Source organism: Panthera uncia, unplaced genomic scaffold, assembly GCF_023721935.1.
Source record: "Panthera uncia isolate 11264 unplaced genomic scaffold, Puncia_PCG_1.0 HiC_scaffold_1974, whole genome shotgun sequence".
In the NCBI taxonomy this organism is placed as follows: domain Eukaryota; kingdom Metazoa; phylum Chordata; class Mammalia; order Carnivora; family Felidae; genus Panthera; species Panthera uncia.
Genome location: NW_026058662.1, coordinates 8840 through 20863, shown reverse-complemented (window position 1 = coordinate 20863; position 12024 = coordinate 8840). Strand labels below are relative to the sequence as shown.

At 57.9% G+C, this 12024-nt stretch overlaps 1 protein-coding gene across 1 annotated transcript; it reads left to right on the top strand.

Moving 5' to 3' along the window:
- Window positions 1-654: 654 nt before the first annotated feature.
- Window positions 655-10657, top strand: LOC125917540 (troponin T, slow skeletal muscle; the record flags this gene model as incomplete). Its single annotated transcript, XM_049623717.1, has 12 exons — window positions 655-706; window positions 864-893; window positions 1136-1168; window positions 1897-1918; window positions 4056-4116; window positions 4396-4512; window positions 4712-4789; window positions 6553-6666; window positions 7245-7354; window positions 9261-9351; window positions 9744-9784; window positions 10532-10657. Coding segments are annotated over 12 exons (795 nt in total), but the record flags the coding sequence as incomplete, so codon positions are not given.
- Between the last annotated feature and the right edge of the window lie 1367 nt (window positions 10658-12024).

The following is a 12024-nucleotide window of genomic DNA, read 5'->3' as shown; positions in this document are numbered from 1 at the left end:
CAGGCCCCAGGCCCCAAGCCCCTCCTCCCTCAGACCCAGGAGTCCAGATCCCAGCCTTTCCTCCCTAAGACCCAGGAGTCCAGGCCCCAGGCCCCTCCTCCCTCAGACCCAGGAGTCCAGACCCCCAGCCCCCTCCTCTTTCAGACCCAGGAGTCCAGACCCCCAGCCCCTCCTCCCTCAGAGACTAGACTCCCAGCCCCTCCTCCCTCAGACCCAGGAGTCCTGGCCCCCAGCCCCCTCCTCCCTCAGACCCAGAGGTCCAGATCCCCAGTCCCTCCTCCCTCAGACCCAGGAGTCCTGAACCCCAGCCCCTCCTTCCTCAGAACTAGGAGTCCTGACCTCCCAGGACCTCCTCCCTCAGAACCGAAAGTCCAGGCCCCCAGCCCCCTCCTCCCTCAGACCCAGGAGTCCAGGCCCCAGCCACTCCTCCCTCAGACCCAGGAGTCCTGAACCCCAGCCCCTCCTCCCTCAGACCAGGAGTCCAGGCCCCCAGCCCCTCCTCCATCAGGACCCCAGCTCACTGCCGCGTTTTCTGGTCCTCAGGTCACACAGGATGTCTGACACCGAGGAGCAGGAATATGAGGAGTGAGTGGCAGGCGGGAGGGCTGGGGGCGTGGAGATGTGGGAACATTCTCCCACCTGCAAGACTTCTAACCGTCCCTCTCGCTCTTTCCTCCCACCCCTGCCTTCAGGGAGCAGCCCGAAGGTGAGTGGGGAGTGGGCCGGCCTTGGTGGCCTGGGGACACGCAGGCGACAGGCGGGGTCGCCCACTGCCCCCACGCCCACCCTCCGGGGTTCCGGCGCCTTGCGCGGGCCCCGAGGGCTCCTAACCCTGCTTTCTCTGCCCCCACCCCTACCTGCAGAGGAGGCTGCGGAGGAGGAGGAGGAGGAAGGTGAGGCCTGGACTCCGCGGGGCTGCAGCCTCGAGGGCTGCCCCGCGGGGCCGGGTGGGGAGGGGGCGCTGGGCAGGGCAGAGGCCGGCGGGGACGGGGCTCCCGACCGCCCTGGCTTCAGGTCCTTTAACAGCCTCTCCCCTCTCTTTCCTCTCTGCCCCCCACTCCCCGGCGTGGCCGCTCCCCCTCGCTCCCCCATCCTCGCTTCTCCCCTCTCCCCCTCCCCCCTGCCTCCTCCCCAGCCGCCGAGGAGCCGGAGCCGGTGGCAGAGCGAGGTAACCGCGGCTGCTTCGCTTGCGGAGACCGATATCCTCGGGCCCTGACCCCCGCGAGGAACCCCTGCGCCCCCCTGTAACCCGCCCAGGCCCGGTCCTTTAAGCCCCGGAGAGCTCGCGCGCCCTCTGGTGTCCACGAAGGGAAATGGCCTCGCTGAGGCTTTAACCCTTTCCCTTCCTTCTTAAAGGGACCGACACCCAAGCCTTCTTCCCCAACCTGGAGGAATACTTGTAGAAGGGTTGGATGTTTGCGGACAGGCACCCTCCCCCTCCCGCCCATCTTCGCCCCCACCCCGTTATTTTTTTCCTCCATATACATTCAAAGGTTGGGGCCCGAGTTGCAGAAGGGGCTACTACTGGGAGCCCAGGATTCCTGTGTCCCCAAGGGGGAGGGCTGGGGACACCCTGCAGTGCTAGGTCTTAATGCGGGGGAGGGGGGTGCGGGGGAGGGAGCTGAGCTCTGGGCAGGTGATAGGAGGAAGATCTGGGGGTTTGGACCCCTGTGGGGGGGATCCCCACACCAGTTCTGAATGTATATCTGATGCGTGTGACCCTCTTCCTCCTTTACGGCCACCCTGATTTCCTTCCCCCCTCTTGCCCCCCACTCATGCCTCTCCCCTAGAGCTGCTCCTGGGGGCCATAGCTTGGACGGGGGTGTTCCCTCTCTGGGCGTGTCAGGCCCGCCCCTATGAACTCTTGTTAATTATCTCTTTGTGTTTTCCCATTAGAAGAGGAGCGGCCCAAACCAAGGTGAGATCCTAGGAGGGTGGAGGTGTGGGGGGGGGGGTCCCAATCTTATCCTCCTTAATGTGTGCCCCACCAGAGATAGGGTGGGGGAGGGGAAGCAGGAAAGGAGCTGGGGCAATTGAAATGGGAAAGGACAGGGCTTCCTTCTTTCAGCACATGTTCCAGAGACCTTCCCGTGGTGTTGGGCAAGTCAGACCCTGTCTGCTCTGTTGGGGAAACAGACCCCGTGACAGTGATGGTAGCACAGAAGAGGGCCCTATGTTTGCCCTGGGTAGTCAGGGAAGGCTTCCCAGGGGAGTTGACGCCTCAGTCCTGAGGGATGAAGAGTTCACTAGCTGAATGAGGCTGGAGGGGTATTGTAGGTGAGAAAGCCTGCAGGGTGTGGCGGCTGGATCTAGGCCAGGCTTTCAGGGAACCGACACAGACACAGCTCATTCTGATGATGAGGTTCCAAACTAGGCAGATCTGTGGAGGCCATGAAAGCTCATGGGGGCAGAGGGTCCTGGAGGAAGTGACATCGGGGCCCAAGCTTGGAGACGCAAGGAGGCAGCAACGCAAGCATAAGAAATAACTTAGATGCAGAGTCCTCTGGGTTGGTTTGGCCAGTGACACCAATTCCATTGTGGCTGGAGTGTGGAGGGCAAGAAGGGGCTGGGCCCTGAAGGCCGGGGGCCCTGGGGAGTCCTGGAAGGGTTTTGAGCAGAGGAGACAGACCTGAGTGAGAGAGTAAGGGGGAGCAAGAGATCATAGGTGTGCTTCAGGAGGAGGGAAGGCCTCAGGGGAAGGGCATTGCAGGCAGAGGGAACAGCATATGAAAGGCCCAGGGGTACAAAGGCACATGGCATAGCCAGGGAACCATGAAATGTGTCTGTGACGGAGGAGAGAAGTTACTGGAGGAGTTGACTGGGGCCGGATGGAGAAGGGCTTTGAATGCTGAGTTGCTCGGACTTTGTCTTAAGGATGAGATCTGGGTGTTAGAAATGCCCCTCTAAAGTCATGAAAGACGAGGAACCGAAGGTGGACAGCTGGAGACTGGGAGGCCAGGAGGAGGCTGGCAGGAAGGTTCTGGTGAGAGGGACTGAGGCCTGAGCTGGGGCAGGGGGCAAGGGGTGGAAAGGAAGGAACAGACTGGGGAGATTGCCAGGCAAAGGGGTCAGGACTTTCCATTGGGGAGAAGGGAAGGAGGAGGAAAGGACCACGGTCTGGGGTCTGGGCTGGGAACCCCACTCGGTCTTGGGGAAGTCGATGAGTTCAGCAAGGGCGTGACATGTGAGAAAGCGGGAAATGTTCAAGAGGCTCCTGTTAACCTGAGTCTGGGACTTAGAAGTGAGTCCAGGCTGGAGAAGGAGTCAGTGAATCCCCCATAATGAATGATAATCAAAGCCACGGGAGTGAGGGACACGGGTCATGAGAGTGTCCTATGGATGAATAAAAGGGCAAAGCTCTCAGAAGAGCTCCCTTCAGAGGAGCGGGAAGAAATCAGGTGAACGTGCTGTCTTAAAAACCAGAGGAGAGGGGCGACTGGGTGGCTCAATCGGTTAAGCGCCCGACTTCAGCTCAGGTCACGATAGAACACTCGGTGAGTTCGAGCCCCGCGTCGGGCTCTGTGCTGGCAGCCTGGAGCCTGCTTCGGATTCTGTGTCCCCCTCCCTCTCTGCCCCTCCCCTGCTCATGCTCTGTCTCTCTGTCTCAAAAATAAATAAAAACATAAAAAAAAATAAAATAAAACAGGGGAGAGAATTCCGATTAAAGCCAGATGAAGGGCTGACCACGCTCCGCCCCCAATGCACCGCCCTGTACGAATACAACGCAAGCCGCGTCTGTAACTATATATTTTTTACAAGCCACGTTTTAAAAAGTAGCACAAAACGGGTAAAATTCATCTTAACAGCATTTTTTTAATTCAACCCATTATATCTGAAATTTCATTATTTGAACATGTAATCGGTAGGAAACATTATTAGTGAACTATTTTACATGCGTTTGCTGGAGGCAAGTTTTGGAAATTTCACTGGCAAGCCCGCGGAATCTGGATTCGGACGAGCCAGCCACCTGCCTGGTGCTCCGAACCGCGCGTGGCTGCCACCTGCTGGTCGGCGCAGCCCGGGAGCCCCAGTTTTCCCCCCTTTCCGCCCGACAGGCCTGTGGTCCCTCCTCTGATTCCCCCGAAGATCCCAGAAGGGGAACGTGTGGACTTCGATGTAAGTACCTGGACATCCGGTCCCCAGGGCGCTTTTGTGCAAATTAGGAAGAGGCGCTGGGTCCCGCTCCCTTTGGGAGGCCGCCTAATGAACCGAGTGGGCCTCTAGTGCCACCTGCTGGAAACATCGCGAAAGCGCCCCTGGTTCTCTAGACTGTCCAAGCCCGTCCCGGCCGGCAGGGGGCCCCGCCCCCGACGTCGCTCAAAGGTGCCCGCAGGCGGGTGCCTCCTCCCCTGCCCTGCCCGGGAATGACGGGGGCCCGCACCCTCCGTGCTGTAGGACATCCACCGGAAGCGCATGGAGAAGGATCTGCTGGAGCTGCAGACGCTCATTGACGTGCATTTTGAGCAGCGGAAGAAGGAGGAAGAGGAGCTCATAGCGCTGAAGGAGCGCATTGTGAGTGGGGCGACCGGGGTGCGGCGAACGCCTCCCTCCCCCGGGGCCTTCCTTGGGGTCCAGGGCAGGCCCGAGGCCGAATCTTTGGGCGCTCGCCTAAGTCGGTGGTCGCACGCAAACTAGCTCATCTCTGCTCTTGACCTCCTTTGCAGGGGGGGGGGGGGGTTCCTACACCCCCTCATTTTTCTCTCTCCTCCAGGAGCGGCGCCGGGCGGAGAGAGCTGAACAACAGCGCTTCAGAACCGAGAAGGAGCGCGAGCGTCAGGCTAAGCTGGCGGTGGGTGCCTCCCCTCCCCTGGGAGACCAAATGTACTTCTTCAGCTGGTTGCTCCATTTCCCAGTCATGATATTGTCTGCGGTCCTGAGAGAGCCCTTGTGCTGTGTTATTCAAGGATCTGTCGGTTGGAAGGGGCAGAAACCCCAGCCCAAACTGGGTTCAGCAGAAAGAGAATTTTATTGGCTCACATAACTAAACAAGTGTAGAGTGTGACTTGCTTCAGGTATGGCTGGATCAAGGAACCTAAGCAAAATCTCCCAGCTCTTCTCTTCCCATCCCCCGGGCTCACCTTTCTATGGACATTGCGGGTGGTGAGCTCATCCTGGGTTTGCCTGGGACTCTCCTGGTCGGCGCCCTGAAAATCCTGTGTCCCATCAGACCGAGGCGAACGGAGTTGTTGGTCACCCTGCTGGACACCCCGTTCTCAGGCAGGGGTGACAAATGACCACCAGCTACTTGGGCTCAAACTCTTTTGTCTGTCTTCTGCATGATCCTGGGGTGCATTCAGACTGGTCACCTGTCCATCTTGGAGCAAATTGCTGGCTAGTTGTAGGCCACTGGTTAGAATATTCCCGTTGGTGTAGGGCCTTGGAGGCACGACCTGACTTGGAATCAAGGAGTGGCCCGCCTGAACCACTTTCAAAGATTGGTAGTAGACTGACATGGTCGGCAAGATACTGGTCTCCCCAAGATGTTCATGTCCCAATTCCCAGAGTCTGTGAATATGGTACCTGGCATGGCAAAAGGGACTTTGCAGGTGCGATCGAGTTAAGGACGTTGAGGTGGGAGATGATTCTGCATTATCCAGATCGGCCTCGTGTTATCACAAAGGTCCTTACAACAGGGACACTGTAGGGTCAGAGTCAGAGATACTTGAAGATAGTGTCCTGCTAGCTTTGCAGAGGGAGGAAGGGGCCAGGAGCCAAGGGTTGCATGCGGTGCCTAGAAGCAAGGGCAAGGGAGTGGATTCTCCCCGGGAGCCCCCAGCAGGAACCGGCCCTCTTCACTCCTTGGTTTTAGCCCATAAGACCCATTTCAGACTTCTGACCCGCAGAGCTGTAAGGTGATAAGCTTTTGCTGGTTTAAGCCCCTCAGTTTGCCAATTACAGCAGCAGGAGGAAACTGATTCAGGTGGGGCCTGCAAAAACCCATCGTGCCCACCTCACCAGCACTTCCAGGGGGCAGAGGGGTTGGTCTGCAAGCCACCGTTTCTGGGGCATGCGGTGCAGACTTTGAAACGTGGGGATGCCGTCACTAGACGTTGCAGAACCCCTTCCTCAGGCTCGAGGCCATTCAGCCCCTTCTGGTGCCCCAAGCCCCCCACCCCGTCACCAGTTACCCTCCTTCATCCTCTGAGACATTCTTGTCTCCTGAGAATAAGGGAGATGAAGGCCCAGAGAGGGTGAGTATCTGCACTGAGGCCACACAGCAACCTCACCATCGGCCTTCAGGCTACAGGAATGTAGAAAACAAGCAGGCACATCCCTTGCATTTTAATTCTTGCTTGAGGGATATTAAGGACCAGAGAGGAAAGGGACTCGCAGGTGATCACAGAGCCGCAGGTGGTCACAGAGCCAGGCCTGGAAGGGCCAGGAGCAGAATGCCTGCATTTTTGCCTTTCCTGACCTTGACTTTGTCCCATGCCTTGGGTCTGGTTGATTGCTGCTTCCATCGACTCACACCTGAGCCCCCCCTCCCCCACCGGAATCTCAGACCCCTCCCCCCAGAGGGTGGCCTTGGGGTTAACCCCTTTCTTCCCTTAGGAGGAGAAAATGCGGAAGGAGGAAGAAGAAGCCAAGAAGCGGGCTGAGGATGATGCCAAAAAGAAGAAGGTTCTATCCAACATGGGAGCCCATTTTGGGGGTTACCTGGTCAAGGTGAGTTCAGTCCCCTGGGACCTAAGGTCTACATTCCCAGGGAGGAGGGGCTGGGGGCCTAGACTTCTGGTTCCTGATAGGGGAGGTCTGAGGGAGGAGGAGGAGGCTAGGGGCCCAGATTTTTGGGTCTGAGGGAGGAGGGGCTGGGGGCCTGAGGCCTGGTCTGAGGGAGGAGGGGCTGGGGATCTGGGTCCTGGGTCTGAAAGAGGAGGGGCTGGGGGCCGGGACTCCTGGGTCTGAGGGAGGAGGGGCTGGGGGTCAGGACTCCTGGGTCTGAGGGAGGAGGGGCTGTGGGGTCTGGACTCCTGGGTCTGAGGGAGGAGGGGGCTGGGGTCTGGACTCCAGGGTCTGAGGGAGGAGGGGCTGGGGGCCTGGACTCCTGGGTCTGAGGGAGGAGGGGGGTGGAGGTCTGGACTTCTGGGTCTGAGGGAGGAGGGGCTAGGGGCCGGGACTCCTGGGTCTGAGGGAAGAGGGGCCAGGGGCCCGGATTCCTGGGTGTAGGGACAGGTGGCGAGGAGCTCAGCGCCCTGTGTTCTGATCAGTCCCACAGTTGAGCACCTCCCCTTCTGTCCCCTCAGGCAGAACAAAAGCGTGGTAAGCGCCAGACAGGCCGGGAGATGAAACTACGCATCCTGTCTGAGCGTAAAAAGCCTCTGAACATCGACCACATGGGAGAAGACCAACTCCGGTAGGTGTCCTGGGGGCCTCAGCGTGGGACGGGCTTGTTGTAAGACAGGGAGATAAGGGGACCAGCTCTGGGAGGGCAGAAGCCCGGGTCTGAGCCCTCATGCTGTGTGACTTTCGGGCAAGGGTCTCCCCCTCTCTGGGCCCCTTGCTGTCTTCCCTGTGATACATGTCACTGGTATAGGACCCACTTTTTGTGGGTACCGTGACTTGTGGAGCCTGGGAGGTAATAAGGCCAGACGAGATAACTCCCCCAAATTTAGGAGATTATGTTGACTCATTGATGTCCTGTGGAAACTTAGGAAGGCCCCGTCTTTTCTCTGAATCGAAGCCAGATGTGCCGGTGAGAACTTTCCAGCCACGTCTCTGCCCCACCAGACTCTACCTCCCCCTTCACCTCCCGTTCACGACAGCCCACACCTCATGATAAGCCGTCAGTGGGAAGGCTGCGGAGGACTTTTCCTCCGGGGGCGTCATTTGTGCTTTGACGTACTCTGGCCTGGGACGTGGCTCATGTAGCCAGGAACCCCCACTACCCCCGAGGCTGCACAGTGATAGGGTCTGGAACTCAGCCTCCGACGGCAGCGCTCAGTGCCTGCTCCACCGCTCACTGCTGAGTGATCTTAGGCACGTGAGGTAATTTCTCTGAGCCTCACTTTCCTTACTGGTAAAAATGAGGATAGGAGGACACAGCCTACCTGGTCCGCCTGGAAAGGTCGGTGAGGCGACGATAGTGAAGGGGATGGCTGCAGGGCTCATGGCCCTGTGAGGTAGATCCTATCATTATCCTCACGTTAAAGATGAGGGACCTGAGGCACAGAGAGGTTAAGTAAGCTTTCCAGGGCTGCACAGCGTGCAAGCATGAGAGCTGGGATTTGAACCCTGGGCTCGCTGTGGTATAAAATGGGGTGATGGGGGGCGCCTGGGTGGCTCAGTCGGTTAAGTGGCCGACTTCGGCTCAGGTCACGATCTCGCGGTCCGTGAGTTCGAGCCCCGCGTCGGGCTCTGGGCTGATGGCTCAGAGCCTGGAGCCTGCTTCCGATTCTGTGTCTCCCTCTCTCTCTGCCCCTCCCCCGTTCATGCTCTGTCTCTCTCTGTCTCAAAAATAAATAAACTTAAAAAAAAAAAAGGGATAAGTTTGGCCTCTAGTAAAGAGATCTGTCCATAGCAGCCTAAAATACAGAGGCTGATTTTGTCACAGAGAAGCAATCTGACACTAGGGTAGTCCATAGCTGGTATGGGACCTCTACAAAATCACTGGAGACCCAGACTCCTGTTTTTCTGCTCTGCCACATTTAGCCCCATATTTCCATTCTCAAAATCACCTCATAGTCCAATGTGGCTGCTGGAGCTCCAGCCAACACATCCAAGCAGCAGGAAGAAGTCGCAAGGAAGGAGCCACAAAAGGCTTGCTCAGAAGCCATGCCTAATGACTGCCTTCACCCCACTGGTCACCCCCACCCTCTCACGCACAGGGAGATTTGGGAGAGTAGCTTTTTAACTGGACCTGTTGCCAAAGGTTGTGTCTAAGGAAGAAAGGGAGAAGAGATACAGAGCAGGCAGCCACAGATTTTTGTGTACATTTTATGGAGAGGGAAATAGGATCCTAGGGAATCACTCTTGCCAGAAGATAGCAGAGAGGGGATTTGAACCGGGGCTTCCTGACTCCAGAGCCCGAGTTCCTGACCATGACATTATTCTCCCTTACGGAAATGACTTTTGGATGTGGAGACAGGGGGCAGAGACTTAAAAACCCCTTTCTTCTGTTCACTTTGAATATTTTGGCCACACCTCTTAACAAAATGGTACCAATAACGCCCAACTCAGAGGAGACTGGCTGTGTGGCTTTGGACCGTTCTCTCTGGGCTGTGGGCTGGCCCGGTGCGTGACAGCCCTTCTGCCCCTGCCAGGGAGAAGGCCCAGGAGCTGTCGGACTGGATCCACCAGCTGGAGTCCGAGAAGTTTGACCTTATGGCGAAGCTGAAGCAGCAGAAGTATGAGGTGAGACCCGTGTCCCACGGAGGGCAGCACAGGGCAGGGGTGGGCATGCGTGCGTGCGTGTCCCACGCAGGGCAGGGGTCTGTGTGCGTGTGTGTCCGGCGCAGGGCAGTGGCGGGTGGGCGTGTCTGGTGCAGGGCAGGGGTAGGCAGGCGTACATGCGTATCTGGCGTGTCCCTCGTAGGGCAGGGGCCTGCGTGCGTGCATGCGTGCGTGTCTGGCGCAGGGCAGGGGCGAGAGGGCGTGTTTGGTGCAGGGCAGGGGCGTGCATGCGTGCATGGGTGCCCGTCCCATGCAAGGCAGGGGAGTGCGTGCGTGTCTGGCGCGGAGCAGGGGTGGGCGGGCGTGTGGGCGGGCGTGCCCCCGCCCCATCATCCCCTTCTCTCCCCTTGCAGATCAATGTGCTGTACAACCGCATCAGCCACGCCCAGAAGTTGTAAGTGTGCCTGGGCCGCTGAGCCCCACGCCCCTGTCCAACCCTGGGGTTCCTCTTTCCTTCCCTGTGGCTCCCCTCCAATCCCTCGACCCCCTCTTGGCATCTGTCCCTTTCTCTCTGTGTGTCCTTCTCCGGGTTGTCAAGTGGGGCAGGCGATCTTGCCCCAGGGAGGGTGGACGATGGCTGGAGCGCACCGGGCTGTCGCAGGGGCAGGGGTCGGTGCTCCCGGCCCGTGATGGGGGGAGGCCGGGGAAGCCGGTCAAAACCTGCGGTGCCCAGGGTGGCCCGCCCCGAGTGCCCGTAACCGCTGTAACGGCCGTGACTATTTCCGCGTCCCTAGCCTCCTTTTCTCCGGCTCTCGGTTCCTCTCTCCATGCCTCCCACCGGCTGCGTCCTTCCCGCCAGCCTTGACCCATCTTGCGTGCTACCCACGCTCACTCACCCGTCCCTCCCTTCCCCCAGCCCGTCCTGCTAAACATTTATCAGCTTCCGCAGGGACACCCTGAGCGCACCCACGGACATCACTTCCCTCAGGTCGGGGGGAGCCGGCCTTAGGCCATCAAGCCCACCGCCCCAGTCCGCGACGGGAGAACGCATTTGCCTGCCCCTTCCTCTGGGCAGGGAGAGCCGGACTTTTTTTTGGGGGGGGGGGGGGGGGGGCGGGGACTTCCTGAATTGGGGGCAGGGCCCAGCTCAGACGCTGGGGGAGCCCGTCCTGCCTGACTCCCCCTCTCTCTTCTCCTACAGCCGGAAGGGGGCAGGGAAGGGCCGCGTTGGAGGCCGCTGGAAGTGAGGCCCTGGGGCTGGAGCCAGAGCCCTGGGAGGACCTGTCCCGTCTCTGCGGTGTGAAATAAATGCTCCGCTTACAGACACTTACCGAGTTCTATCATTATTACCCCGCAGCCAGCCTGTCCGGTCCCCCTGACTTACAACACTCCATAGGGTGATGTGTCAAGGTGGAGCCTCCCCCCTGCTGGTGGGAATGTCACACAGCGTGTGGGAACCACTCTGGCAGGTCCTGGAGAGGCTGAACACAGTTAACGGATGACCCAGTCATTCTACTCCCAGGGGTCTGCCCGAGGGAACTGAAAACATACGTTCGTACACACACACACACACACACACACACACACACACACACTGTGCACAAATGTCGGCAGCAACATTACAACAGCCAGAAGGTGGAGACACATGCAAATGTCCAGCAACCGAGGAATGCATGCTAAGGCGTCTTATTCAGCCATAAACCGGGAGGAGGTCCTGACACCGGCTGCAGTGTGGACCAGTCTCAGAAACGGGACGCTGGGTGAAGGAAGCCAGACACCAGAGGCCACAGGTTGTGTGATTTCATTTGTATGACTTGTGCAGAGGGCAAATCCACGGAGGCAGGAAGTAGATGAGTGGGTTACAGGGGCTGGGGGAGCGGAGTCGTGATTCTCCAGGGGCGGGGAGGGAGGGGGAGGGGGAAGGGGATGGAAATGCCTTAGTGGTGATGGTATCACACACCAGCTTGTGAGTATAAAAAGCCCCTGAGCTATACAGTTTAAAAAAAAAACATTTTATTTATTTCTATTTTTTTATTTTTATGATTTTTAAAAATATTTATTTATTTTTGAAAGCATGAGCAGGGGAGAGGCAGAAAGAGAGAGACAGAGGATCCAAAGCAGGCTCTGTGCCGCCTGCAGAGAGCCCGACGTGGGGCTTGAACCCACAACCCTGAGGTCAAGGGTCACACCCTCCACTGACAGAGCCAGCCAGGCACTTCCTGAACTGTACACTTTATTATTTTTTTAATTTTCTTTTTTTTTTTTAACATTTATTTATTGCTGAGAGACAGAACATGAGCAGGGGAGGGGCAGAGAGAGAGGGAGACACAGAATCCGAAGCAGGCCCCAAGCTCCGAGCTGTCAGCACGGAGCCCGACGTGGGGCTTGAACCCATGAACTGCGACATCACGACCTGAACTGAAATTGGTCGCTTAACCAACTGAGCCACCCAGACACCCCTATTTTTATGTTTTTTTAAAGTTTTTTTTTAAGTTTCCTTATTTTCCTTATTTACTTATATTTACTTTATTCATTATGTTTACTTAAGTTTCCTTATTTTGAGAGAGAGTGAACAGGGGAGGGGCAGAGAGACAGAGAGAAAGAATCCCAAGCAGGCTCCACACTGTCAGCGCAGAGCCCAACACGGGGCTCGAACTCACAAACCATGAGATCATGACCTGAGCTGAAATCAAG